This window comes from Drosophila mojavensis, unplaced genomic scaffold (genome assembly GCF_018153725.1).
Source record: "Drosophila mojavensis isolate 15081-1352.22 unplaced genomic scaffold, ASM1815372v1 contig_231, whole genome shotgun sequence".
NCBI lineage: Eukaryota > Metazoa > Arthropoda > Insecta > Diptera > Drosophilidae > Drosophila > Drosophila mojavensis.
Window position 1 is genome coordinate 9,075,003 of NW_025318772.1, and position 27,535 is coordinate 9,102,537.

Sequence of the window (27,535 nt, forward strand, 5' to 3'; positions counted from 1 at the left end):
TTAATGCACTAAGTAATCAAGAACACATAGCAGAACGACTGACGGACGCACAAGCCGCCCCAACAAACGATAGATCTGATTGATTCTCGCTTTCGATAACAGTTACATTCATTGAGAGCCAGCGACGTGCGAGGTCGACGTTTGTTTGCTTCTCTTTGGCTTTCGAAGCGCTCGTCTCTTTGGCGATAACCCCAGGAACCAGAACCGGGAGTACATTGAGCGCACACTTGACCCCAATTCGTCAAGTTCATGAGCGGAAAATTTATACGACTAAGCAATGCTTATCAATCCATCAAACAGAGCTGGAGCTGGCTCAGTTGATTCTAGAACGCTAAAATGAGAACTACACGATTTGCACAGATTTTTGCGCTCTGCCTGCTTCAGCTGGCCAGGACAGCTTCTGGAGCTGGACCCACGTACAGGTACAACAACATCAACACGAATCGGGGCGGCGCTGCTGCTGCTGCTGCCATGCACATTCACGGGCACGGCCACAGCAATAGCCACAGCAACAGCAACAACATTGTGGACAGTCGCCAGGAGCAGAGAATACGCCAGAGCATGTCCAGAGATATGCTCAAGTATATGAACCTGAGCTCAGATCCCTGCGCCGACTTCTACGAGTACGCCTGCGGCAACTGGGGCCGTTATCACACGCGTCAGCTGCGCGAAGGTGAGTTGATAACGGCGCAGCACTTGATGGAGGCCCGCATCGTGGAGCAACTGCAGCAGCTGCTGACTCTTCCCCTGTCGGCCAACGACCTGAGTCCGGTGAGCGCTGCGAATGTGCGGAAGGTGCGCAGCTTCTACGACTCCTGCGTGGCCGTGGAGGCCAATGCGGCGGAGCGCCGCCAATTCCTGATGAAGGTCCTGCGGGAGCACGGCGGGCTGCGGAATGTGGCGAACTCCCATTGGAAACACGACTACCACTGGCTGCAAATGCTCGCCTCGCTGCGGCGCAACTATGGGCTGGACATACTGATCGGATTCGATATCGATCTCAATCTGCAGCAGATGAGCGGCAACAGTGTCTACCTGGGCGAGCCTCGGCTGACCATCATTCCGGCGGAGCACTGCAACGCACTCGCCACGCGGCAGGCGAACGTGCGCGACGAGGTCTACGAGCAGATCCAGCAGCAGGTGGCGGACAACATGCGGGATTGGTTCGAAATGGAGAGCGGCGAGGCGGCGCGCTTCGGCGGCGACATCATTCGCTTCGAGTTCGAGCTGTGCAAGCGCATGCGCGAGCAGGAGACACTGCCTCCAGTGGAGGCCAGCAGTCCGGAGGTCCCGCCCGTCTACAGCGGACGTTCGCGCGTCGGGCAGGAGCGACTGCGCCAGCAGCAGCCTGGCGGCAGTCCGCAGTACCCGCGCATGAAGCTGGTCGAGCTGACCACCAAAATGGGCACCTGGCTGGACTTTAAGCTCTTCGTGGAGAGTATTGTGGAGACCGGTTATCCGGACTACGTCTACCTGCGCTCCCCCAGCTACCTGGCCCACCTGGCGCGCACTGCGAAGAGCAACAACCAGGTGACCATTTCGAGCTACATTCTGTACCGAGCTCTGTTCGAGCTCAACCAGCCGCCCGAGGAGCAGGCGATGATGCGTCCCCGCCAATGCGTGCGCGTCATGCAGCGACTCTTCCCCCAGGTGCTGGGCGACATGTACCAGAGGCACGTGCAGCGCGACGACGTGCAGCACGACATGGAGGATGTGTTCAGTGACCTCGTCAAGGCCTTCGATCAGCAGCTCCGGGTCGAGTGGCTGGACGACAGCGACCGGCGCACAGCCCGCACCCGACTATCCCAGTACCACACACAGTTCCCGGACTATCAGGGCGTCGACCTATCGGGCCTGCACTTCCAGAAGAACGAGGACTACTGGCACAAGCTGGAGACGACACTGCGCTACAATTCACGCGAGTATCTGAATCAGCTGCGCGGCAACGACTTCGGGCAGTTGACGGAGAACTCGCTCAACGCCTTCGAGGTGCGAGCGGCGGTGGAGCCGCGCCAGCAGGCGGTGCTCGTCGGCTGGGGCCTCATGCAGGCGCCCTACTACAGTCACTACTACCCGAAGGCCTTGAGGTATGCCCTGCTCGGGCAACGCCTGGCCGCGGCACTGCTGCAGGCCTTCGATGACGAGGGCTGGAACAGACATCCGCAAGCGACGGCGCCCTGGAACGAACTAACCATGTCTGGCTATCGCAATGTCACCGAATGCCAGCGAGCTCAGTACAGCAACTACTTGTCGGATCAGCCCAGCGAATTTCGCAACGCCACGAGACTGAGGGAAATCATAGCCGAGACTGGCGCTCTCAACGTGGCCTTCAATGCGTACTTGAGCTGGTTGGAACAGATCGACTCCAAGATGATTCCTTTGCTCATACGCGAAACACTGCCCGAGCTGAACTTCACCAACACTCAGCTATTCTTCATCTACTTCGCCCAGCTGCGCTGCTGGGCCAAGCAGAACGAGGAGCCCCCCTCAGAGGCCATGCCGCTCCTCCAGCACACGCCACAGCGTTGGGATGTCAATGGGCCACTGAGCAACTCGGAGGAATTCGGCAAGGAGTTCAATTGCCCTCTGGGCACCAACATGAACAGCGGCAATAAATGCTTGATATTCTAAGCTCAACCTAAGATAGTTGCAGTTGAAGCTGGAGTGTCTAGTGTATAAAGTCTCTGCTAGGCAATAATATCGAATAGTATGTATAATCCATTCATGCTCATTATATCTAGTTAATAGAGTATACAGCAAATACACAGATGTTTAGGCTAATTGAATTCGTCTTTTACTTGAATTTAATGGATTTTCTAGGGTGTAGCCGGAAGTGAGTATGGAACAAATAAGACCCGACTGCGAAATACTCGTCCCAGTCTCAAAGGCAACTAAACTTCTAAAAATGCGAATATTTTCTGATTGTTGAGACTTAGATACGTTGATATAATTTAGTCTAATCTCTAGCTTGTCTTCATATATATGAAGAGAAATATTTATGCAAAGCCAATATACCCGCTCCCATTTTAGGCAGCAGTATCTCAAGATTCCATAAGTATTTCTAGTTTATCGTCTTATTTTCACAAGATAGATTTTACAAATAAGATGGGTAAGACGTGAAGTATATCAGTGGAAATGATCTATGGGAATATATCGAAATTTTATTTCATAACTCAATATTTATGTCAGCAAATACGAAAAGACTTTTTCAACATAAATATAATAAATTTTTAGGGTGTGACAAGAAAAGCGATGGGTCTTACATACAGCCAACATATACATATGTTCACATATATATAAATACATATATACACGTGTATATAACTATGTCAACGTCGATGGAGGCGCAGTTGAGCGTAGCATACGATTCGGTTTCAAAGCTGAATCAAGCACTTGAACACGCACCGCCAGCCAAGATGAATGCAGAAAAAACAATATTGAGCTATGTGCATGTATATCAATATATCTCTATATATATAAGACAGATATATAAATACACCAGGCACACATGTGCTTATGTAGTGGGAGAGAAACTGCGTATGTGGGTCGTTGTTGACCTTCAACTGACAATCGATGACTTGAATGGCGACTATTGAAATCGTTTTGCTTCTTTTGTGACTCACGTACTTCCGTCTTATAAAGGATTGAATATGGATTGTATAACAAAAGAGAACAAGAAAACATATGGGGGAAAGCAACGGACCTACTCAAATTTAACAAGTTTGCAATGTTCTCTGATATGAGCAACGGTTCTTTATCAATTTACCTTTTAATCGAGCAATATAAGTCATTTAGAACAGTCGATTTAAAGAAAAGATAGAAATATATTATGTTACATATATACATACATATGTATATATGTGTTTGGGTTTATGTTTTAAATAAAACTGTGTGTGAGCGTATCTGAGTTCTTTACACTAAAACAAAAGCAGAAAAAAACTCTGTTGCCACAGTATTGAATTACGAATGGATAAACAATATGGAATCCAATTATTTATAACAACTTGTGTGAATCATATGAAAAGAAAGAATACTCGAAGCGAGAGTGCTCGACTGATAAATACTTTCAACCGATACAGCTGTTCGATGAGAATAGGGTATTGGAGTGTCTATATACTAAATTTGTTTACTCTTTAATCTATATTCATTTGAAGTTTGTTATCGACTTTCATTGCTTCCCTCGGACGGATTCTGGAAACAAGAGCAGATTGAATCAAGTCGACTCGACCACCATATGCAATGTTTTCTCAAGAACAAAAGCAAATCAAACAAAAATTCCATAACTTGAAATCGTAATGTTAAATAATATCCGTTGACATTTAATAATTTCAGCTGCATCAATATTACAGAGAAAATCTATTGAAAAGCAGCTGGAAATGCCAACAAGTGATTGTGCCAGCACCTGAGTCACTTTTTTCAGCTAACAATACGAAAGGTGCATGGAGCAGAAATAAAATAGTCTCCCGGGCTCTTCAGATAAATCAAGTAGACAAAGCCTCAAATAAATCAAACAAACCCCATGCGTAAGTTTCTCAGCAGCAGATGACCCAGTTTCCGACAGAGCCAGAGCCCCTCTGCACATAGATAGATACCCCAATGATCCCTCCTCGGAGTGATATTTGTCTGCTTCGTGCTCGCTGTTGGGGCGAGCGCAGCCACTTGAGTTTGCTATCTTGGCATTATGTATAATACGTTATTTGATTTACACATCTTTGACCCCAATGCGAGAATGTTTTACATTTATTTCTAATGACAGGGGCGCTTCTGGTTGCAGCTCTGATCAAGTGCTAAATGGGTTTGCTACCAGAGTTCATTAATCCTAAATGATGAACAAGTAGCGTTATCTACAAATATGATACTAAACAAAATGAGCTATCTGTTATGGGACATACTTTTAAAGTTACGAATACTTCACACTAGACTACAAGAACTCTTGTAGAAGAAATCAAGGGATATGACATGATTCCAAAGACTCTTGTACTCGTTCAGGGAGTGAAACGATTTTATGCGATGCTCGATGTTCGTATAGTTTTCCGGCGGGGTAAATTTGTTTACTTTGACATCAATTCTAGCCCAATACAGAAAAACTACAGGAATAAACTTGGGAACACTAACACAATATTTTCATCTATCATAAAAATCAAATTAAATTTTGTTGTACAGTGCAATCAAACATACACATATGTATGTACACACATCCACCTCGTGTGTAGGCGTCGATGACAACTCACAGACTCTTCATATATGGCCTGGATATTCAAGTATGAAAACACTTTACATTCGAGTTTGGCAAACAATGAATAAAGAAATTTATTTTGTTATTCAATTATTCGTATTTCGGATACGAATGCGAAACTTCTATTTGGCCTTAGATATTTGCATAAATATTTACACTTGGAAAAATAATTACATGAAGCCAATAAAAATCTGTGAAAAACAGAAAAACGAAATGTAAATATTGAAGTTACGCATAATTAATTCATTGAACTGAAATTAACACCGTTTCGATCCGGTTAGATGGCAGCAAAGCTATTGCGACATAGCTGAACCCCAGCCGAACGAACAGCTGGTTCATGTCAAGGTGCGAAAGAGAGACAGCGAGAGAGAGAGAGCGTCGGCGAGAGAGCTCCAGAGAGCGCGCATACATATTTGATAAAGAGAAAAATCGATTTTTCAAAACAAATTCAACTTTTTGCCACTGCCACGGGGTTGTATAAAAAAACCACTTAGTTAGTGAATGAAATTCTTATTAATTACGTTTTCAGCTGCATGCACACTTACTTAAAGAATGTATATACCGTAATCAAATGAACTCCGTTACGAATAACACTTTGCAACACACTTGGCCATTGTTTCAATTATATACACATGACTCTCGAATCGATAAAGCTCCAGCACGTAGTTTTTATAGAACTGTGCGATAATATGCATACGTATACATTTAAATTTAAACGTATATATGTATGTATGTTTAAAGAATATACATACTAAACACTTGCAAATTAATCAGTGTGCCACACACGAACTTTTCCTTGGGCACTTGCCATAGATTAGCATTAATGTTGAAATGCACTACCACTACGCACTGGAAACGAAATTCTCAACACGCTCGGAGAGAGCAAATGACAGCGAAAGACAGGCAGAGAAAGAGTGCAAACGTTGCCTTATGGTGGGATAGAGCGAGGGGCACTGCGGGTGTGGTGAATACAACGAAACGCGCCTTGTGCCCTGCATATACACACACATTGATTAATCAATACGGGCCGCAAGCAAATAATAAAATGTTATTTATGCGCTAAGAACACCAACCACTTTGTTTAAACAATAAACTTGTTGTTTTTGTTTTTATTTTTAACTAAGAAAATAATCGAATAAACGCAACGACCGTCCGAACGAATAAACCCAATAAACGGGCGACGCGCAACCGTCGCTGTGGGCCGCTGCTTTGTAACTCATCGAGGCGTTCGCGCTCGCACTCGCACTCACGCTCGCTCCACAACTCGCTGTGGCGCTGCGGCAGCATAAGCAGCGACGTCGCCTGCTCTCCAGGCGCATAACTTGACCAACATAATCGCATATGTAAGTGCAGAGCAACGGCAGAGAGAAGGAAAGAGAGAGGGAGAGAGCGAGTTCTTAGTCACCCGTTGGGTGGGAGTGCATGCAATAAAACAATGAAATTGGAACATTCTGTGTGACACACAGTCGGGCTACCTGATAAGCTACAGTTACTGTTAGCGCACCGGGAAGCCAAATATCAGAGCAGATCGTCTCGTAGTATATGTATGCTTATATAATTAGCGTTATAAATGGGCAATTTGTGCAAGTAAACAAACGATGTAGTTTGATCAATGAGTAATACATATAGGGAATACCTCCAACCAATCAACTGAAATTTCAAGAAACTTTCAATGCGCAGGCCCATAAAAATATCTCTTTGGAGCATGGAGTTTGGGGTAGCATTAAAAAAGAAAACATCCATAATATATTATTTATGTTTATATTGCATGCATAACAGTTGAATAAACTCTACACACTCTCTGCCAATAAGATAAGACAACTGTCCAATAAAGCCAGCTTTTACTGTATCTTCAATATCGAAAAATAGTAAAAGTCGTGAGAGCGAAAAATACAATTCGAAAATGATTTTTTTTAAGAGATTCGGAAAAAATGTCGACAAGATACTGTTAAATGGAAAACACAAGATAAACAGAGACGTGATAAAAACAAATGCGACACCAAAGCACAAAAGAAATCAAACAGCGGCTGCCAGAAGCGAACAAACGAATCAAAGCGGAACGGAAGCTGAGCTCAAAGCCAACCAAAACGCGGCAGCGAATTAAATTAAATCACAGCAGTGGCAGCCCCCCTCGTTCCCTCTCTCTCTATCACACACACACATGATTGATGCAGACGCCTAATACGAAATTGTTTTTGTTTCTTTTATAGCTAAATACAAAATATATAAAGTAAAACTCCAAAGACAGCCTTATACTAATTAGCAAGGCACATCAACACACACGCACACAATAAACATTCAGACACACATATGTGTTAGCAATTCACACATACACACACATACAAAGTTGCACCTACAGGTTGATTGGATGAAATTACCTCTTTTGCATTGAATTGTATTAGGCAACTATCTCGACAAACATCTGGCGGGCTGTTGTTGTTGCTGCTGCTGCTGCTGCTGAGTGCGCTGACGCTAACGGCAAAGGCAAAGGCAACGCCAACGCCTTCGCCTCTCCCACTTTGTTGTTGCGAATTCCAATCCGCTCTTGCAGTTTTCCAATGTGGGAACGTTTCGTTTAAGCTTCGTTTCGTTGCCAAAAATTACGATTTTTGTGTTGATTTTGTTGCTTCTCATGTATTTTCTTTTCTCTTTACGTGTGTCTTCCGCTGTTCGATAATTTACTTTTGAATAGTTACTTCTGCATGTGTGTGTGTTTGCAGTTATGTCAACTGTGATTGCTCTTTAATCTTCGATTCGTTTCATGTTTTGTTGTTGCAAAATTCATATGTAAATTATGGACAATGGAATGAATATACACTCGCGCCTGATTCGTTTGACGTGTTTTCGATTTGACTATATGCCACACGTAGAACAAGGCGACCGCAAACAAGAAAAGTCGTTCAATTAATTTATGTCGTCCGCAATTCGTCGTGTAAAATTTATATATTTAATACGCAAACTTTCGACGTAGTGTTGGTTTCTCTTTACTTCATCGCGGCCAGTGTGTACACCCCGACATGACTGCGATAAATAAACTCCAACTGCCAACTGTTACAATGTGAGTGTGACCAGAGCGAGATAGCTGCTGAGAGTGTAGTTGATTTCAGTACGCGAGTTCACGCAACTCAGAGAAACGGTCTCTCAGTCGGCGTCGCAGTTGCAGCAATCAGAACGGTTGTGCTCGCGTTGCCACGCAGGTATCGATAAGTTTTCGCAAAGCGGCAGGCCAGTTGTTTATTCGAAGAATGAGCAATGTTTTATTAATTATTTTCATAATAACCTTAAGCCAGGCAACATGTGAGACACAATGTGATGCAACAGGGCAATCTACCTGTATTAAAAATGAAGAAATAGAAGTGAAGCAGAATGCAAGTAAGTAAACTCAGTCTTGTTTACATCGAGTTTAGGTACTTTTCATATTTTCATATTTATTTTTAGAATTTGATAAATTCACTCGAAACATAGAGAAGGCCTTAGCCAATTATCAGCCATGCACTACGGATGCAACTGACGTCAATTGCACCTGCTACGCGGCAGGCATCAAGCGAGATCTGGCCCCATACAAATCAACAGGTTTCACCCGGAAGATGATCGAAGACGCCGCCAAATATGGCACGCGGTACAAAATCTTTGGGAAGCAGTTGTTCAGGGAGGATAACTGTATGTTTCCGGCGCGCTGTCAGGGCATCGAGCACTTTCTGCTCCAGCTGCTGCCGGAGCTAAAGAACATGGATTTAGTGATCAACACTCGAGACTATCCACAGCTGCATTCGTCCTGGCAGCACAAGGGACCCGTTTTCTCGTTCTCTAAGACTACAGAGTATCTGGATATCATGTACCCCGCCTGGACCTTCTGGGCGGGTGGTCCGGCCACCAAGCTGCATCCCACGGGCATTGGACGCTGGGATTTGATGCGTGAGAAACTGAAAAAGGCTGCCAAAGCGATTCCATGGGGAGAGAAGAAGGAAATTGGATTCTTTCGCGGCTCACGCACTTCGGATGAGCGCGATTCGTTGATTTTGCTGTCCAGGCGAAAACCTCAACTGGTGGAGGCGCAATACACCAAGAATCAGGCATGGAAATCGCCTAAGGACACCCTCGATGCGCCGCCAGCAAACGAGGTCTCCTTTGAGGATCACTGCAAATATAAATATTTATTTAACTTTCGCGGCGTTGCGGCCAGTTTTCGCCTGAAGCATCTGTTCCTCTGTGAATCCCTCGTGTTCCACGTCGGCGACGAGTGGCAGGAGTTCTTCTATTACCAGCTGCAGCCTTGGGTCCATTACGTTCCACTGCGCAGCTATCCCAGTCAGGAGGAGTACGAGGACATACTCAACTACTTCAAGAGCCACGATGAACTGGCTCAGCAAATTGCCCAGAGAGGACATGAATTCATTGTTCAGCACCTGAGGATGCAGGATGTCCAGTGCTATTGGCGCAAGCTTCTGAAACGCTATGGAAAGCTGATGAAATATGAGGTGAAACCAGATAATACAATGAGACGCATCAGAGGCGGCAGAGATGAGCTCTAGTATCTAAAACTTGCGATTTATACACGTCAGGAGAAACTCTAACATGTTCCAATCCATTCTATCTCATTTACAAATAAGGAAACGTCTCAAAATGCAATAATACATAAGAGAAAAGCCAAAATGTTCATAGAAATTTTTTTCTTGTACCATTCCATTCTATCTCAAGTATTAATAAGTTGAAATACCTCCAATATATAACAAAGAAAAGCCAATATTACTTTTTAAAACAATTTTACTGGAAATAAATAAGTTTGGCACTATTTTAAGACGTGAATTTTTTGAAAATGATCTCTGTTCTTTTATTTCCTTCCATTCCACTACAAATAATTGTGAATGAAAACGAAAACCAGGAGCATCTATTCTTAGTTATAAATATCTAGAGTACATGGAATATTACTTGCACTGAATATTAAAATTTGTGCAATTCCTTTCTACTCCATTGATAACTTAATAGCCTTATGTTTCTTAAGGTTAGATAACAATACTACTTTAAGTCAAACTGGTCATTAATTTGACTCCACGAAAACATATAAAGTGGAACCACAGATCTGAATAAAAAAAAATTTAAGCTTACTATTTCAAATGAAATTTTGGTGGATTCGGTTAGTGTGTTTGATGATGGCGATGGGCTGAGTTTAATGAATGATATTAGTTCTGGGTAAATGTGATGTTTTTTTTATGAGGAGGAACATTCCATTCGTTAACAACTAAATTATACGCGAATACAGGCAATTATAATGTAAAATAAACATAAAATGTACGGAACCTAAAGATAAATACGAAATAGCGAACGCTTGGTCGCGCGCTTATTGCAAAGCGGGCATTTGTGGGTGGTAGCAATAGCTGTTTCGATGCAGTGCTTGCAGAAGATGTGACCGCACTTGGTCGAGTAAGGCTCGCGCGTGCGAACGCATTCCAGGCAGACGGGACATTTGTAGGCTTCACGGAATGAGTCCGACTTGTCTAGGTCTAAGCATTCACGCTTTGGACTCGAGGCACCAGCATCAGGCTCTGCAGCTGCCGCCGGCTGATTGTTGTCGTATAGACGACGCCGATTGACAGCTGTGGGCTCATTGCTCGAGTCCGCCAAATTGATGAAAGCCGGAAGACGGCGGCACGGCTCCGGAGTGCACAAATCGATAACAGCCTCGGGAGTGCGAGGTCTTCCGCTGCGACGAGGTGGAATAAACTCTAGATTGGACAGATCAATAACCTCTTCGGGCTCATCTGTAAATTATAAATTAAACAAATTAATAAACAGCAAAGGTTTGCAATCCTAGTTATCGTCCGCTCATGGGAGACTTCACTGTAGTTGCACTTACTGCTGCCCGTTAAGCGATTATTACGGCGAGCATATGGATTCCTAGGTGTTGAATTGCTGCCCACTGGGCCCAGGCCAATCTGGGTCAAATTATTATCCACTTCCTCGCAGAAGAGGCGAACTAAAACAATTGTACATGTTTCAAAAATTGAAATATTCAACCAGGTAGGCTACTTACTGCTCGCTATTTCGGCTTCAATTAGATCATGCTGAAATGAGTCGTCCGCTGCCTCCTGCAGGACGTCATCGGTTAAGTCTAATGTGTCTGTCGAGGGCTCCTCCTGAGGCGAACGATTGAAACTGGAGCTGGAATTGTCCGATGTCATGTTCGACTCGATGGTATTCTCGGGGCTAGAGTTCGATTCTACGGTATTTTCGGGGCTAGAGTTTTCCATTAGCCCGAAAATGGGCGAGCTTACGACGGCTGCAGATGTCTGCAATTGGTGCAGCAATATAATGAGTTTTTCCAATTCTCAGCACTACACTTACCGCTGGTGTCAACGAGTCAGAAAGTGAAAAATCTGAGAAGCTGGACATGTCGCTCGGCTTGTGCAAATTTCAAAAAAGATTTAGACATTTAGGCGGCCTCACCAAAGAAAAAGAGATCTATCGACAAGCAGCTGTTGACAGTCTATCGATAGGCGCTGACATCGCTTCGAGTGTTGAAAAACGAGTCAGCTGCGATATGCCAGCTATCGATATGCCACACGTCACATCAAAACAATACTTCGAGTGTGTAGCAGAAAAACAACAAAAAAAATTGAAAAATAGTAAGCGAACCGCAGCAATGGACAAGGACAGGTTCACGCTTCAGTCCATACGGCAGGACTTGATTGATAACAATCTGCAGGCAAAGGCCATCATACAGGCAAGCGATGAATTTTATGCACACAAACATAAACGTAAACACAAACATGAACCATGTAAATAATCCGCACTTTAGGACATACTCAACAGCAGATCCTCAATCGCCGAGCTGGAGGAGCTCAATGAGGCGGGACGCGGCAAGTTGTCGGCGATACGAAAGAATATCGAACGGCTCGATGATTGGGCCAGGGACATGGGCGATCCCGCACTGGCCACAGAGGTGGACACACATCGGGAGCAGTTCTCGAAGACTTTACAGGCATTCCGCAAGGCCAACGTCTCCACCATGCTGGAGATAGAGAAGGCCAATCGAGAGGAGCTGATGGCCATCACAGGCGAGAGCGACCTGAGGCAGCGCTCCACAGGCGGCGCGCGGCACAATCGCAGCAGCCTCGTCACGCAGGAGAACGACGTCACAGAGAAAATGCTGGCCATATCGCGACACCTGTCGGAGACCACCCAGAAGAGCGCCGTCACGCTGGAGACCCTGGTCGCCTCCTCCCAGAACGTGGCGGCGACCAGCGACGAGCTGCACAACACAGCCGGCAGCATCACGCAGTCCGGCAAGCTGCTGAAGAAGTACGGGAGGCGCGAGTGCACCGACAAGATGCTGCTCTTCTTCGCCTTCTGCCTGTTCCTGGCCTGCGTCTTCTACATAGTGCAGAAGCGCCTGTTCTAGATTGTCGAGGTGTGTCTGCCTAGCAGCCGGAATTTTGCAACTAGTTTATAAATATAGTCGGTATATGATATCATTCGAGATGAGGGTGCAAAATGCTTTGCTACTTTAAGAGTTATTAACTGTAAACGCACGTATATATACATATATTTATTTCAAATCGCAACTGTAAGTTTACCTCCTTAAATAAATACAGAGATTGGATGAGTTTAGTACGGACATCTGGGAACATTGCCGGGATTTGTGAAGCCATTCGTGTTGACTACGCGGCAAATCTCTTTGTAGGATCTCTCCTGGGCTCTGCCTCTGGGTCTCTGGGGTTGTCTATAGGCTGGTGAGGCGGCGGGATAATAGTAGCCTCCTCTTGGCTCGCTCTGGAAGAGTTGATCGAACAATGTTCTGCCAGTGCTGGGAGTCAACATAGAGAGACAGATGATGAAATATATGAATAAAGCACGCATTTTGACTTTTTGCGGAACTAACTTGAAATGAGCTGATTCGAGTGGATGCTGTGCTACTTATGGGCTTCCTATAACCTTGCACTATTTAAAAACAAAATTTATTGCTGGCTGATAACAGAATTTGATTCAAAAGCAATTTGCGACGTTTTACAACACTGCCAAGCCGGCGTGCCACAGCTGACAGCAGCCAGCGGCAGCACTGGCACAATTTGTTTGCTTTTCGTTTGGTTTGCCGGGAGATATTAAGCGTTTTGATAAATATTTATTATGAGTCGCAGCGAGCAGACATTTGAGGATCTGAAATCCTACTTTCGATCTCACAGCAAAATACGCGAGCAGCGGCCGCATATGTCAAAGGTGAGTCCGCCAATGCACGCAGCATGCCTCGAATTGTGTTGCAATCTGCTTCTTCTTCGCATTCGCCTTAGGTGCATTCGGTTTGCTGGAATGCAAATGGCTGCCACTTGGCATCGGGCTCCTTTGATAAGACTGTGGCTGTCTATACCCTGGAGCGGGATCGCTTTGTGAAGAACAATGTGTTCCGCGGCCACACAGCCTCCGTGGATCAGTTGTGCTGGCATAAAACGAATCCGGACCAGTTCAGCACGGCGAGCGGCGATAAGACCGTGCGAATCTGGGACATTCGAGTGGGCAAATGCGTCTCAGTCACCAACACAAAGGGCGAGAACATCAACATCGCCTGGTCGCCCGATGGCAAGACGATTGCCGTGGGCAACAAGGAGGACCTGATCACCTTCATCGACACGCGCACCAACAAGATCCGCGTGGAGGAGCCCTTCAGCTTTGAGGTGAACGAGATCTCGTGGAACAATACGAACGACTTGTTCTTCCTGACCAACGGCATGGGCTGCATGCACGTGCTCAGCTATCCCAGTCTGGAGCACTACATGACGCTGAAGGCGCATCCCGCCAATTGCATATGCATTGAGTTCGGGCCCACAGGTAAGCCCGGCACAGGCATAGGTGTCAAAAGCAAACACTGAGTGAATTTGATTTCAGGCAAATACTTTGCCACGGGCTCCGCGGACGCGCAGGTCTCCCTGTGGGACGCCAACGAGCTGGCCTGCCTGCGCATGATCAGCCGACTGGAGTGGCCAGTGCGCACCATATCCTTCAGCCATGACGAACGGCTAATCGCCTCGGCCAGCGAGGATCTGCTCATCGACATTGCGTACACGGAGACGGGCGAGCGAGTCACGGATATCCATGTGGACGCCTCCACTTTCACTGTCGCGTGGCATCCCAAGCAGTATCTGCTGGCCTATGCCTGCGACGAGAAGGAAACCATCGGCGATCGGCGGCGCGATGTTGGCAATGTCAAGATATTCGGATTCCCGGAATAATCACGGGAATTAAAGTTCGATTTGGTTGCATTTCGCAGACCTTTAACACGCCTAACAACCAAACGTGTTCTCAATTCAAAGCAGGCCAACAGGATTTGTTAACCAACAATCAGTTTAGACCTTTGCGATGATTTTTTAACAAATCTGAAATTAGATTTACCTCCGTCATGTTTTTGAGAGATTCTACGGCCAATATATGTTTTGTAAAGGTATTAGATGAGAACTTGTTGGCCCGTCTCTTTTATACTAAGCAATTAATTTAGGTAAAATAAATATGTAATTTTTCCATACGAATCACTATTGTATATATGTATGTGTATGTAGTACTGAAAGTTAAGAGACTTACTGCTAGAATTGATATTGTTTTACAATAATATTGAATTACTACAGCTAAATGTACTTTAAAGTCTTCTGCTTCGTTTACATATTTCAGTGAAAGTAGTTCCACTATCTATCTATTCTATCTATATCAAATTCTTTAACAGTTAACAGTTAATCTAATATTAAAAATTTGGGTTTTCCTTACATTTAATCTATTAAAATGATGCTTATGTATATACATATATAGCTTATACATATATCATATAATACAACAATATATTTGTATATATATACTGGAAAATCGTATATCTAAACAGCCAACATATAAGGTCTAACTGCAGCTGCATCAGATTTGACAATAGTTATAACCTTATATTATGTATATGTATTATATTTTTAAAGAGCAAAACCAAATGCCACATTGAAGCAAAGCAAAAGCTAATTATGACCAAATTATTCGGGCTTTACTACACACAAATAGAATACGGAAATTAGTGGGCAAATTGCACTCGGGCATAACTGACTGCATAATACACATTCACAACTAAGCTGGAAGTAAGTTAAATTAAATGGAATAGTCAATATCGGGAATAGCTGACTGCATCATAGGTAAGATATTTACAGAATAAAAGAAAATTTTTTAACAATTTAATAAAATATAATTTTTATAGAAATTATTATTTTTTTTAAATTTTTTTTTACATCCCATATAACTTTAATATAACTTTAATATTACATTTTAAATTTTACATTACCAATTTCAGCTCCTCAAACATTTGTAGACGTAAAACCAATACACCCCTTTCACTTGATGGGCGCGCTTGAAGAGCATTTGCAATCAGTCAACGACCCAAACCGCAACAGCAAACCGCAGGAGCAGAGCAAAGCAAATGCTTCTTATATTTCAGGGTCTGGCATGTAATTAAAAAGCTTTGCAATTTGCGAAATGTTCCACTGGCTTCCAGCCTGCAGCCCTATGGCGATAGTGGCTCTCGGCCCTTGGCTTGTCTTTGCCGTTTTATCTGCTAACTTGCAAGTAAAAATGTCTGTCATATCTCGGGGATATATGTGCACACATCTGCTCGACCTACGTAGCGACTAGCTGGTATGCACCTGTGTAGCTGTGTAACGGTGCATCTGTATATACCTGTGTGGCCCCCTCTATTCGAACTGTTTGTTGTCGTGTAATTTCAGGTCGAGTGCCCTCCAGTTCCGTTGCTTTGTCAGCATTTCTGCAGCTCATTGTGAGTTTTTTAATTAATTAGGCATTTGAGCATTACAGCACGTCCTTTTCATGCTTGTTAACTCGTTTATAATGGCAAACAATCAGCTCGGACTCATTGGCCTCAGAGGCTGTACAACTATGGATTACACGAGGAAACAAATTTAATTGAGTTCCAAAGGACATTCAGATTGAGATGGAGATAGACCGAGCCAACAGAATTTTATATGTATTTACATAATTTTAATGAAATTAATTGTTATACCCTGTTCACCCATTCTGAATGGCTAAATAGGGCTTATTAATTCATATTCATATTTAATTTGTATAGCAGGCAGAAGAAGGCGAAGCTTGACCATGGTTTGAAAAATCTGCATAAAGAGTTATTATAAAGATATAAGCCTAAGACTAGGTTAATAGAGCGGAAAGAGTAGAAGACCATAATGAAAGTTGTACTACAAATGCTCCTTTTGGCAAGAGCAAATGGTGGATCGCCTGGCCAAAAAATATAATAAAATATCTTTAAAGTCTAGCACAAAGCCAAGTATCAGAGACATTTCCATATTTATCTAGGCATTTTTCGCATAGAGTACCAAGTTTTCAATTTATTTATTTTCCCTACACTCTACTACACTCTCCCTAGATTCACCTGCAACTCGCCTAATTACATTACAAGTATTTAACGGTTTAATAAACTATAGCGCATACTAGAGGCCTGCACGAATGCATTCGAAACGCTTCGACACTGGCGTTTTGGCTGTGAAAATTGAAATTTAGAACCTAATTTCATTAATCATGGCAAATTCGAATTTGTCGCATCGAAGACTATAAAACTTGCTGAGCTGTGAATCGATCGAACAGTTCACCAGAAATAATGAAGCCAGCTGTAAGTATTTAACTGTTTAATCACTGCATTTGAAACGCTAAACGAGACACTCGTGTTTTGGTAGTGCTTGCTGTCTCAGTGTCTCGTATTTTCAAATAGTGCGCCGCATACTTATATTCAATTTATTTATGACTTCTCTAGATTTTCTATACGATTGTGTTGTTGGGATTGGGATTGGTGCCAATAGAGGCACGGTCTAATGATGATGGAGGAATTTCAAAAAATTACCTAGTCCTAACCAAGTCTTCTTTGCCCGACCCCAGCCCAAGAAGTGACTCGACACCGGTTGGAGATGAGGTCAGTCTTGGTGGAACGTCCTTAAAAGTTCTAGCAGGCTAAGCTCATTCAGAATGATAATCTTTTAATTTGATAAAACCGATTACGAATGTCAATTAGCTGCATTTCGAACGGGAATTATCTAAGAGCTTACATCAATTAAATCAGAATGTACTTAATAAAAGTCTATATTGTATTGCAAATTGGGGGCAAAGGGGCGTGGTATCAAAAATCTGTAAATTACAAAATGTCTGTATTCATTATATGTATATACATAGTAAGTCTGAGGTCTCTAGGTCTAAAAGTGTTCAAATTAGGCTGAAAAAACAAAATCAAAACTTCGGTTATTCTCGATAAACAAGTTATCGGATGAGTTATCGAAAAAATATGATAAACTTGTACTGCCTATGGTACAGACGAGTATGCATGCCGAATTTCAGCTCTCTAGCTCTTATAACTTCTGAGATCGACGCACTCATTCGGACGGACAGACGGACAGAAGATCAAGAATATATATACTTTAAGGGGTTTGCCTGATTTCCCATTATTAATGGGTTCAGGGTGTAATAAGAGTAGACGAGAATAAAAGGGAACCAAGAAGAGAGAAGCATAAGAGTTGGATGATATAAACTATGAAGGACTTCGTCAGCCCTCTACTTTAAATTATAAGACCATAGCAGTTTAGCTTTAGGTAGCCCCTAGTCGGTCACTTCCAGCAGCGGCACTCTTGGCGAAACATTTTCGCTTCCTATCTCCATCATCGTGTGAAGGCCAACATTTTCCGATACTTTCTACGTATATATGTATGTATTCATGTTTATATGGGTGCAATTCCATTCTAAAATTTCTTCAATGAAATTCTTTTCAAAAAAAGCCACGTCCGATATACATAGATGTAGAACTTGATTATCTGGAACCTAATGGATTGGGGGTCGGGATGGCCAGGGCGAGTCTTACAAATCGGCTGTTGGCTGTTTTTATAGGCGCCTTCAATCCACTTTGTAAGCCATTCTATGGCAATAAAGTCCCTCAAGTGAGTGGCTCTAATATGAAATTGAATTTAAATAAACGCAGTCGAGGTCGAGTAAAAGCCGCCGGCACACGTTCCGAATCTGATTTGATTTGTTTGCTTGGGGTGATTGGAGAAGGCATTGGGATTGGGAGGGGGATGGCTGTGGGGGAGGGGGATGAATGAGGCAGGAGCCGATTCGCCCAGCACTTAGCCAAAATTTAATATGCAACAATCTTTGGCAGCAGCGAAATGGAAGGCGCATACAATCAGCCTCATCTACAGTAGCAGGAGGCGCAGCAGGAGCAGCAGGCGCAGCAAGAACAGGAGCCAACGGCCAGGAGATGGCGCCGTATGCTTTTATAGCAAGTAAACGTGCTCTAGTTGGCTGTGCCTGACTAGAAATTACCCTGAAGACTCTCTGTTCTTCATACATGGATTTCGCTTGTCTTCTCCAAGTAACTAACACATTTCGGTGTAAGTATACATGATTAGAAAACGAGTAGGGTTCTACTCATTCTAATTTCTATTTCTCCATTTCTTCTAATAAGTAAGTATTTCCGCTAATTATTTCCTTTAAATATATCTTTTAAGTATTTTCTTAAACAATTTCATTGAAGTATTTTCTCTCTCTTTAATACTTGGCTGAACGACTTCACTGACGGAGAGACAGACTCTGAGTCAGATATTTCCTCATTAATATATGCGTGATAAAACTTATGTTCATTCATATTTTTATTTATTTAATAATAATTCACCAGATTCATTTTGATTGTTGTTTCCATTTAAAAATGAGGATAACGTTCGGCTTTGGGGCTTCTTTTTATACGGTATTTGAAGAGAGAGAAGACTACGCGTATGCGTAATTTTTCGATTTCCCTCAATTCGTTCACCTAACATCTTGTCTGATGCGGCCGAGACGAATTATATTAGTTAATCGAACTATAACTAAGGGAAGGGGTGGATCGATGCACACGTGGCATATAAGAACTTGCAAAAAAAAAAAAGTCTAGTCTCGAGCTCTTATACCTCCTGAGATCGACGCGTTGGAGCATACGGACAGACGGATAGGCCTACGTCGGCTCAGTTGAGTTGAGTCATGCTGAGTCGCGTCGGTGGCATTCAGTCGAGTCTCAGTCTCAGTCTCCGTCTGAGTCTCCGTCTGAGTCTCATTCTCCGTCTCCGTCTCCGTCTCCGTCATTGATTTAGGCAATTAGCAATTTGCAATTAGCCGACAGTTTTGTCATAATCTGCTCAACAGACACATAATTCCTAATTGCCATGTCGCCCCCTTTGTTGTCACCTTTTTTAATGTGCCTCTTGGCCAAAAGAGTGTCAAGTTGTCTCTGAGCTGCTCTTCCAGCACTTTGTGCCTGCCAGCTGCGCCTCCTGTCGACTCTCGCTCAGCAGGCGAAAGTGAAGAGTATATTGGTTCATGGTTCATGATGGTGTAAAGTTCATTCCTAATAGGAATAGGATAGGAATAGGAATTTCCTATACACCGAGAGGAGTATACGAATAAATCAAATGCTGAGCTACGGAGTGTGCGAGCATTGGAGTATAAGAGTATTTAAGTATAACACTATAAAAATGCATAAGGTATGAGAATATACGAGTATATGAATATACGGATAGAGAAGAAGAGTATAAGAATAAAAAGGTATTATGAAACCGAGCAGAAAAGCAAAGTATAAGTGCATACGAATATATGAATATAAGAGTATAACAGTAAGGGTGCATGGAAATATAGAAGTAAACATGAATAAAAGATAGTTAGTATAACAGAATAATATTCGACGAGTATAGTAGTATCAAAGTAGAGTAAAGCACTGGAGTATGAGTGCATAAGAATATAGTAAAGGAGTATAGAAATAACATATGGTGTGGCATACCACATAACAATATAAGTATGTGAACGTAAAACTGTATATATGATATTTGTTGGAAATTCCGTAAAATGTTCCACAGTATAAGAACCACAATATACCATAAAAATTTGCGTGAGCACAGAGAAGGCGCTCATAATGAGATAATTTGAAAAACTTCTTTAGCGCGAACAAGTATTATGCAGTCGATCATAGCCGATATTCTCGCTTGTTCAGTTTGCCCTTTTCGTGCTCGTGTCTCTGATTGCGTAATTGCGAGTTGTTTTTCAATTATCAAACAAGTGTCTACAAGGGCTCTGGAGTCGCATAGACCTCAGCCATGAGACAGGTGCAACTCTGTGAAACAGGTGAGCTCTTACCTGCTGTTGGGTAAAAACACAGGTGAAAATCATGTTGAGTATGCCGAATGGCTAGAGCTGCCTTATGTTCGCTTCGAGAATCAATATTTTATTTTACTTTTTTTTATGGAAATTCTTGCATTGCGAGGGCTCATCAAAAAGTAATCAAAATCCTACCTTTTCGGGGTCAAAACTAAAAGGAAAGAAAAAGCCTTTTCTGCCTTGAGGGTTGCGACGCTTGTTGAGAGCTTTATGAAAATGTAAGCCATGTTTTTCTTACATGTTTGTGTTTGGGTATGGGTGTCTGAGTGTGTGTGTGTCTGTTAGTGTGTGTGTGCGTGTGTGTTATGTTATTGCATACCCAACGTCTGATTATCATGTGACAATGAGCTCACAAAATAATATCAGCATTTGCACATTTCTTAGCGAGACAAGTGTGTGTGTGTGTGTGTGAGAGAGAGAGTGTGAGAGTGTGGGTGGATAGTTGGGTGTGTGTGTGTGCATGGCACAGCTGTTAGTGCCCGCAGCCGTATACAAGGCTAACAACTGCTAAATACGACAGTCGACAGGCCTGCTACAGTGGAAACTGGCACGAAGGAACAGACAGATGTTTGACTTATGTCAGTTGTTAGGAGGGCAGTCACTCGAGACTCCACTGTATGCCACACTTGCATCTCCTCTCTCTCTCTCTCTCCGTTTGGCTCGGATGTCTGTTTCATCGGATGATGTGTGCTTCGTGCAGCTGTCCGTCAGGCGGGCTTTCACTGTACCTGACGTGCGTCAGCTCGCATTAACTTTAACTTCCAGATTCCAGCCTCAAGTTGCGCCAACTACTGTAAAATCTTTGGCTTCCTGCCAGCCGGTGAAGTCATATTCAATATTTCAGAATATTCAAGGCTCCAACTTCGATGGGGAAATCTGAAATCGTTTGGAGCTCCATGAAATGCGCTCAGCTCAAGTGTGGCAACAAAAAGCGCGTGTTTACACCGAACTTAAGGGCCTTTATTGCAAAATTTGCTGAAATCCAATTTCGCTTATTTATGTACAGGGTTAATTCGCACATAAAGATAAGGCACAACATGGGCTGCCTACAGCAGATAGATAGCGCAGGAGTCGCTCCTCGTTCTGCTGCTGCTGCTCCTGTAGCTGCCACTGTTCATCCTTCTGCTCCTCCTCAGGTTCCTTCTGCTCCTGCTACTGCTTCTAGTTCTGCTTCTGCTCGTGCTACCATTCCTTCACTTTTACAGATCTCCTCCTTTTCTACTCCTGCTCCTACATTAAATTTCTTGTATACAGTTCCTCCTTTTGCTGCTCCACAGGTTACCTCCTCATATTCCGACTCCTGCTCCTGCTGCTCCTGCTACTATTCCATCTCGTCCATAGAATTTCTTCTGCTGCTCCTTCATAGGTTGCTACCTCGTGCTCCTGCTCCTGCTCCTGCTTCTGCTCCTATCTTTGCTACTATTCCATGCTCGCCTTCTCTTTACTCTATTGCTCTGTCATAGCTCTTGCTCCACTTCTCCCCCTCCGCCGCCTCCTACTCCACCATAGCTGGCACCTGTGCCAAGATACAAACTTTTCTATTTACAGCCCATCAAGTCGGCTTCATTTTCGTGGGTTTTCTTTTGTTTTGTTTTTTTGGCTCCTCACATCTCTCAGCTCAATTTTGTGTGCGCCTTTGTCTATTTCAGTTCACACTTGGCTGACTTCGCCTGGCGCACTCCTCGCACATTTTATGCGCTTTTTACAGTGCGTATCCCCTGTTTGCATGTCGGCTTAACGCTTCGCCTTTTATTGCAGTGACAAAAGGAAAAGTTACCTGAGCACGTCCTTACGACGAAGACTTCCTAATGCAGCATCAGTCAAAATGTTCTGCCCTTTCACTTATCGCAAGTGTATAGATAGGGTATATTGATTTTGCCAAATTGAATACGTGAAAGCTAGAAAAGGAAATGGATGACTCTAATCTGGAGAGAAGACTCTAATCACAAGTGATGGCAATGGTGTTTTGGAAGACGAGTATAAGAGCATGAATGGGTATAAGAGCAAAATAGCACTAAATATAAATAATTTCGAATATAAAAGTGTAGCAGGATGAGATTGTAGATGAGTATAAGAGTATAGGAGCAGATCATACAAGTATAGTTATGTGAGTATAAGAGTATAGTTATATGAGTATATAGTATAGGTAGAATATATGTATTTAAGTATAAGAGTATAGGTATATGAGTATAAGACAATCGGTATATTAGAGTATGAGTATAAGAGTATAGGTATTTGAGTATAGGACTATAAGCAGATAAGAAGTATTCGAAATAAATGCCTCCATCTATCATATAAAGTTTTTAATGGATATTTATACATTTAAGTATGTTTCTAGGGTAACTGCTAGTCGGTCAGTCTCTTGAAGACCACTCGGACTTTCTACTTTTGTGTTCGGTTGCTATGCCATGCAAGAGTTTGGCTTTGTTTGTGAATCATTTCTCTCGGCTTAGTCAACGACCTTCGCAACTATTGTTCAATTCTCACTTAAATTTTCAGAGTCGTTTCAATGCCTTTAAATGGGGCCACAAATGAGGCACCTCTGCTCCGAGGAGCTTAAGTCAGACAAATACGTTATGGGCACGTGCGGGTGTATGAGTGTGTGTCAGTGTGGGCCTGCTACATATGTGTGTGTGGGTGCTCGTTGGGGAATTGTCCAACTGAGGACACAATATGGACTACATTCTTAGCTTAAAGCTTTGATGAGGAACATTTCAAAAATTGCTCGGAAATTTATTCTTCGCTCTATTGCCAAGTGTCCCAATGGGACAATAGGAGTTACGCACACTCACACACACATGCACACACATGTGCATACATAGCTCATGGCTTGACAGTTCATTTCGTTCCGGGCCACATACGAGCAGTGTTGCCAGGTTTTGAGACATAAAAATAGCAAAATCGTCTCTAAAAAATTGCTGAAAATAGCTAAACAAATTTTAAAATAGCTTACAAAATAGCTGAAACCTTTATGCATTATGCATTTACTTTAAATTTTATTTTTAAATGTTATTTAATAATGTTACAATTTGGTCCACATCCAAATCATCATCAGAATTATATTTTTGTTTAACTGGAATCATTTTTAAATATTTGGAAGGCACGGTATAATCATGGCAGCATTTGCCATTGCTGCGCAAGAAGAATTAGCGATGGTATAAATTCACAACTAGTGATGGTATAAGTTCGACAAAGTCGTGGTGGTAGTATCGCGCAGATCATTACGTACAATTTGGGACTTAATCGAAAAATGTTTTTTTTTTTTGCTTTAAATACTAAAATCAAATTCAAAATATTCGTTTGTAAAATAGCTAAATTTATAGCTAATAGCATTTTCAAAATTTTCATAGCATTTAGGGCTCAAAAATAGCTAAAAATGCTATTAAATAGCTAATCTGGCAACACTGCATACGAGTCAGAAATATTTGTAGTACATACAAATTCCACCAAATGCTGCTTGCCTATGACCCAAGGGCTATGCTCTTTGTCTCTGCTTCTTCTGCCTCCCTGTCACTCCCTATCATTGTCGCTCTCTATAAAACTCACTCTCTCTCTAACACTCTCCCACTCCTTTTCCTCTCTTAGCTATCCTCTTGTAAAGCACTCACAGCTGACCCCGAATTGTTTTTCATTCCAGGCGTATTTCCTCTAGAGCACAGACGGTTTATACTCGTTCCCAAATGGAAAATGAGCTTATTGGTTTTGCAATATGTAAACTAGTCTCAGGTTTTCTAGTTTCTAGTTCTCTCTCGAGATGAGGAATTTCTCTGTACTACTCTAAAACTATCGATTTTTAGCGTGTATTAAGCAGTCAATGCCGCCCGATTGCAAAGTCTTTGCTTGTTTTGCTACTAATTTATTGGTTTACCGAATCAAAGTTTGCCATTTTTGTAAAGAAATCAAATTTAAAATTATATTAGATATAGAGCTTACCAAAAAAATGAAGAACTTTTTGACATGCTTTGAGCTGCTTCAGCTAAATAGCTAAATGACTTTAATTTTTTGGCCACTTCCAAGCTAAACGCTAGAAAATGAAGTTGAGAAACAAGTTAAACTTCAAAGAACTCGTAAATTGGTAAATTCGTAGATATTTGTAATCCAATTAAACTTGGTAACAAGGTGAAATGTTAGATAAATGTTAAATGAGCCTAAAAATAGGCATTTCATTATGAATCCTGCCAGGCCCGCCCACAATTGTCGGCGCCTCTTTGGGCCAGGTCGGGAGCGATTCATTACAGCTGGCATCAATGCGATGCGATGACATCGCAAATTGCTTTGGCAGCAACTCGAGCCGAAACTTTCGTTTGGCACAAAACTTTTCAAAATTAAATTATTATTAGTCTCTTGCTGAAATCAAACTAATTAACGAGCCGCTTCCCTCTGCCCGCGGACTGCGTCGCATCCTCAGCCAGACGTAGCGAGAAATGAAGATAATTTAAAATTCAAACAAGCTGAGAACAATTTGGGCGGGATAAAGCTGTGAGGGGAGTGGGAAGAGGTGTATCGCTAATGGGCATCCATATTATATCAATTAGATAGGTAGTTCAGGACTATGATTCAGGTGGTGTGTGATGGATCTGTGCATCAAATTTTGTAGTTCCAGTCTCTTCAAACTGTTGCGATATGGTCTAAAGGACACAAGTCTTAAATCGTTATTAATAGTTTAGGTTTTATGGACAGAAGGAAGAAGGGCCTCTGGATGGCAGGACAAGTTGAAGGACGAGATCTGGCTTATCGATCTTGGTCGATTCCAGCGTATCCGAAAACGGCTTCAATGATCTGAAATAAACTTTATGAGCCCAACTAGCTGTTACACCTGCATAAGTAAACGAGTATTCTTATACTTATGTACTCTCATACATATACATATTTATAGTCGTCTACTCTTATAAACATATTCTCCCATAGTCCCATTGTCTTACACCCACATACTTTTGTTCACTTGTCTTATACATGTATTTTATATTTTTAATCTCGTGCACTCTAGCACTCTTATACTAGTATACTCCTATTTATTCTTATGCTCCTATAGTCATATTATCTTTTCTCTTATTATTATATTCTCTAGTCTTATATCTTATATCTTATGTTCTTATGCCCGCATACTCTTACTGCCTATTACTCCCACAGCACACTCATCTTATACTCATATATGCCCATATATTCTTGCACTCTTATAATCTTGTATTCTTAAACTCCACTGCTCTTATAGTCTTGACCAAACTCTAATTAGAAAATTTATTTGGAAAGGCTGAAGCATTTACAGATTTTATCCTGTTATCTTATAACCTTATATTCTTGCACACTTCTACTCTTATATTCTTCTTCAAACTCTGACTGGAAAAGTTATCTGCAAAAGCTGAAGCACTTACAGCGTTTACCCTGTGTGAATCTGTGAACGTTAAAGAAGTCTGAAAATCCACTTGAAACTGCTCGAAAAATGGCTGAAGACTCGAATTTGTGTTTGTCTTCCGAAAAGCTACTTCAGTTACTATGAGAAAAAGTAAATGAAAGCTACATATTTACACCCTTATATATTTATATATAGATATGAGTGAGCTTCTGTAATAAGCCACTGCAAAGCCTGGCCAGCTGCCCAAGGAGAGGACAAATACTCATGTGAGCGGGAGAGCTTGGGTTTTTAAAGGTATTTGCGGTCGTTGCTTTTCCTTTTCTTTCAGTTGGTCAGTTGGTCAGTTCGTAAAATCAAAGTTGTGACCCGCAAGTGTTTTACCGTTTTATTGGCAGTGAGCGGACGAAAGGGGGGACGAAACTGTAGTCAGGCCACGCCCACACTCTGTGAGTGAGTGACTTTATGGCTGGTGAAAACTTTGCCATTTGGCCAGGAAATGGTTTTAATCTAACAACAAAGTTGCTAAGAACTTTGGAGTGGGGGCCGAGTGGACTTGAGCCAAAGTTAAGATTAAATTGTTGTGAAATGTTTTCCAATTTCGCATCGAGCCACCAAATTTAAGTTGCCCTTGAAATAAAACGAAATCCAATTTTATTTTGTTTGTCTTCCACTTGCCCCCTTCATTTTCGATAACCCAAAAAACATGGTGAAATAACATTTTAACGCATTCAAACATGCCATCAGGCCCCGAGTTAAGGGCCAATTTATATAAGTAAATCTCAAGTGTTCCTTCCCAGAATTGCCGCTTTTCGAAATTCCCTTTTGCTCTATGCCAGCCAGCTCGAAGGCACACAAAGAAATCTCCTTATAAATTATAAGCGCCCGAAAAAACGAGCTGCAAAAGTTGGATTAATTAAATGCTGTGAGCTGCCAAGGAAAACCGTCAAATAGCTAAAAGAGTGGAATGGATTTTCCTTTCTTTGCCTTCTTTTCTTCTGGTTTTCCGTTTTTTACTTTCAATAAAAATTAATTAGCGCTGTGCGCTGAGTCTGAAGCGTTCGGCATTAATTATGACGCCGGCCCAAAAACTGTGAGCCCCAAAAAATCGATAAGGCAGTTTAAGCAGCGCCCATAAACGTTCTAAGACTCTTTTAAGTCCGATTGTCAGGCTAAAGCACTTTAAGGCCTTATTCCGAGCAGCTCGCAGAATCCTAAGCTAAAATGTGATTAAAAATGGTTAAGCTGGGTATATTGGCTTGGTACAAACGCATGACTGAGCCCGTTCACTCCACCTATTCCTCATCAGTCTAGCTAGTCTAGATTGCTCCACTTCCTCTTCTAGTGTCCGCCCAACGAACTCGAGATCTCCAAGCGCTAGAAACTTGAAACTTTAATATACATTTTTATATAGCAATGCAGTAATATCAGAAAGTTTTCTTTACAAAACTGCAGCTATTATCAAGTTATCGATAAATATCGCTATATTTTATGCGTTTTCTGTATATAACTCTACAACAGAACGGAAGGGCCATCAGGCTATTGCTCATAGAAGGATGCACAGCCTGTGTATACAATATTATTTATATATTGTAGTAGGTATTTTCTAGTCGTACACTCTAACCTAAGCAATCATAATCTCTCCCTCTCCTTCTAGTTTTTCTAATTTACATTTTATTTATGAATTCAGCTAAGCATAAATTCTAGACTTATTTCACTTAAGCTTATTCCACTCTGGGCTCACAGAG

The 27,535-nt window shown here is 42.3% G+C and overlaps 5 protein-coding genes across 6 annotated transcripts; 4 read left to right on the forward strand and 1 right to left on the reverse strand.

Annotated features, from left to right (window-relative positions):
* The first annotated feature begins 298 nt into the window (after nt 1-298).
* Nucleotides 299-2,781, forward strand: LOC6575399 (neprilysin-4). Its single transcript, XM_002001375.4, has one exon. It carries the CDS (start codon nt 337-339, stop codon nt 2,629-2,631), a length of 2,295 nt encoding a protein of 764 aa, XP_002001411.1. The 5' UTR covers nt 299-336; the 3' UTR covers nt 2,632-2,781.
* A 5,583-nt stretch (nt 2,782-8,364) lies between these two features.
* On the forward strand, nt 8,365-10,056 carry LOC6575400 (O-glucosyltransferase rumi). Its single transcript, XM_002001376.4, has 2 exons — nt 8,365-8,608; nt 8,675-10,056. Exons 1-2 carry the CDS (start codon nt 8,482-8,484, stop codon nt 9,766-9,768), a joined length of 1,221 nt encoding a protein of 406 aa, XP_002001412.1. The 5' UTR covers nt 8,365-8,481; the 3' UTR covers nt 9,769-10,056.
* A 315-nt stretch (nt 10,057-10,371) lies between these two features.
* LOC6575401 (E3 ubiquitin-protein ligase complex slx8-rfp subunit slx8) lies at nt 10,372-11,725 on the reverse strand. Its single transcript, XM_002001377.4, has 4 exons — nt 11,579-11,725; nt 11,268-11,523; nt 11,091-11,210; nt 10,372-10,995 (listed from the first exon to the last, which is right to left on the reverse strand). The coding sequence occupies exons 1-4, from the start codon at nt 11,624-11,626 to the stop codon at nt 10,535-10,537; spliced, it is 885 nt and encodes a 294-aa protein (XP_002001413.1). The 5' UTR covers nt 11,627-11,725; the 3' UTR covers nt 10,372-10,534.
* An 11-nt stretch (nt 11,726-11,736) lies between these two features.
* LOC6575402 (vesicle transport protein SEC20) lies at nt 11,737-12,836 on the forward strand. Its single transcript, XM_002001378.3, has 2 exons — nt 11,737-11,957; nt 12,033-12,836. The coding sequence occupies exons 1-2, from the start codon at nt 11,775-11,777 to the stop codon at nt 12,633-12,635; spliced, it is 786 nt and encodes a 261-aa protein (XP_002001414.3). The 5' UTR covers nt 11,737-11,774; the 3' UTR covers nt 12,636-12,836.
* Nucleotides 12,837-13,248: 412 nt separating this feature from the next.
* Nucleotides 13,249-17,346, forward strand: LOC6575404 (THO complex subunit 3). 2 transcript variants are annotated; one of them, XM_044007964.1, is made up of 6 exons: nt 13,249-13,450; nt 13,522-14,056; nt 14,114-15,387; nt 15,543-16,022; nt 16,644-16,886; nt 17,028-17,346. In XM_044007964.1, exons 1-3 carry the CDS (start codon nt 13,361-13,363, stop codon nt 14,455-14,457), a joined length of 969 nt encoding a protein of 322 aa, XP_043863899.1. In that variant the 5' UTR covers nt 13,249-13,360; the 3' UTR covers nt 14,458-15,387; nt 15,543-16,022; nt 16,644-16,886; nt 17,028-17,346. The 2 variants fall into 2 exon arrangements, with proteins under 2 accessions (XP_043863899.1, XP_002001416.1); XM_002001380.4 differs by having other exon boundaries at nt 15,543-16,886.
* Nucleotides 17,347-27,535: the final 10,189 nt, after the last annotated feature.

Excerpts from the sequence above, each read along its gene's own strand:
- LOC6575404 (XM_002001380.4), top strand. The coding sequence starts at position 13,361 with ATGAGTCGCAGCGAGCAGACATTTGAGGATCTGAAATCCTACTTTCGA. Across the intron at positions 13,451-13,521 it reads AGCGGCCGCATATGTCAAAG|GTGCATTCGGTTTGCTGGAA; the intron begins GTGAGTCCGCCA and ends CATTCGCCTTAG. Across the intron at positions 14,057-14,113 it reads CATTGAGTTCGGGCCCACAG|GCAAATACTTTGCCACGGGC; the intron begins GTAAGCCCGGCA and ends ATTTGATTTCAG.
- LOC6575400 (XM_002001376.4), top strand. The coding sequence starts at position 8,482 with ATGAGCAATGTTTTATTAATTATTTTCATAATAACCTTAAGCCAGGCA. Across the intron at positions 8,609-8,674 it reads AGAAGTGAAGCAGAATGCAA|AATTTGATAAATTCACTCGA; the intron begins GTAAGTAAACTC and ends ATTTATTTTTAG.
- LOC6575399 (XM_002001375.4), top strand. The coding sequence starts at position 337 with ATGAGAACTACACGATTTGCACAGATTTTTGCGCTCTGCCTGCTTCAG.
- LOC6575401 (XM_002001377.4), bottom strand. The coding sequence starts at position 11,626 with ATGTCCAGCTTCTCAGATTTTTCACTTTCTGACTCGTTGACACCAGCG. Across the intron at positions 11,524-11,578 it reads CTGACTCGTTGACACCAGCG|ACATCTGCAGCCGTCGTAAG; the intron begins GTAAGTGTAGTG and ends CACCAATTGCAG. Across the intron at positions 11,211-11,267 it reads TGAAGCCGAAATAGCGAGCA|TTCGCCTCTTCTGCGAGGAA; the intron begins GTAAGTAGCCTA and ends CAATTGTTTTAG.
- LOC6575402 (XM_002001378.3), top strand. The coding sequence starts at position 11,775 with ATGCCAGCTATCGATATGCCACACGTCACATCAAAACAATACTTCGAG. Across the intron at positions 11,958-12,032 it reads AGGCAAAGGCCATCATACAG|GACATACTCAACAGCAGATC; the intron begins GCAAGCGATGAA and ends TCCGCACTTTAG.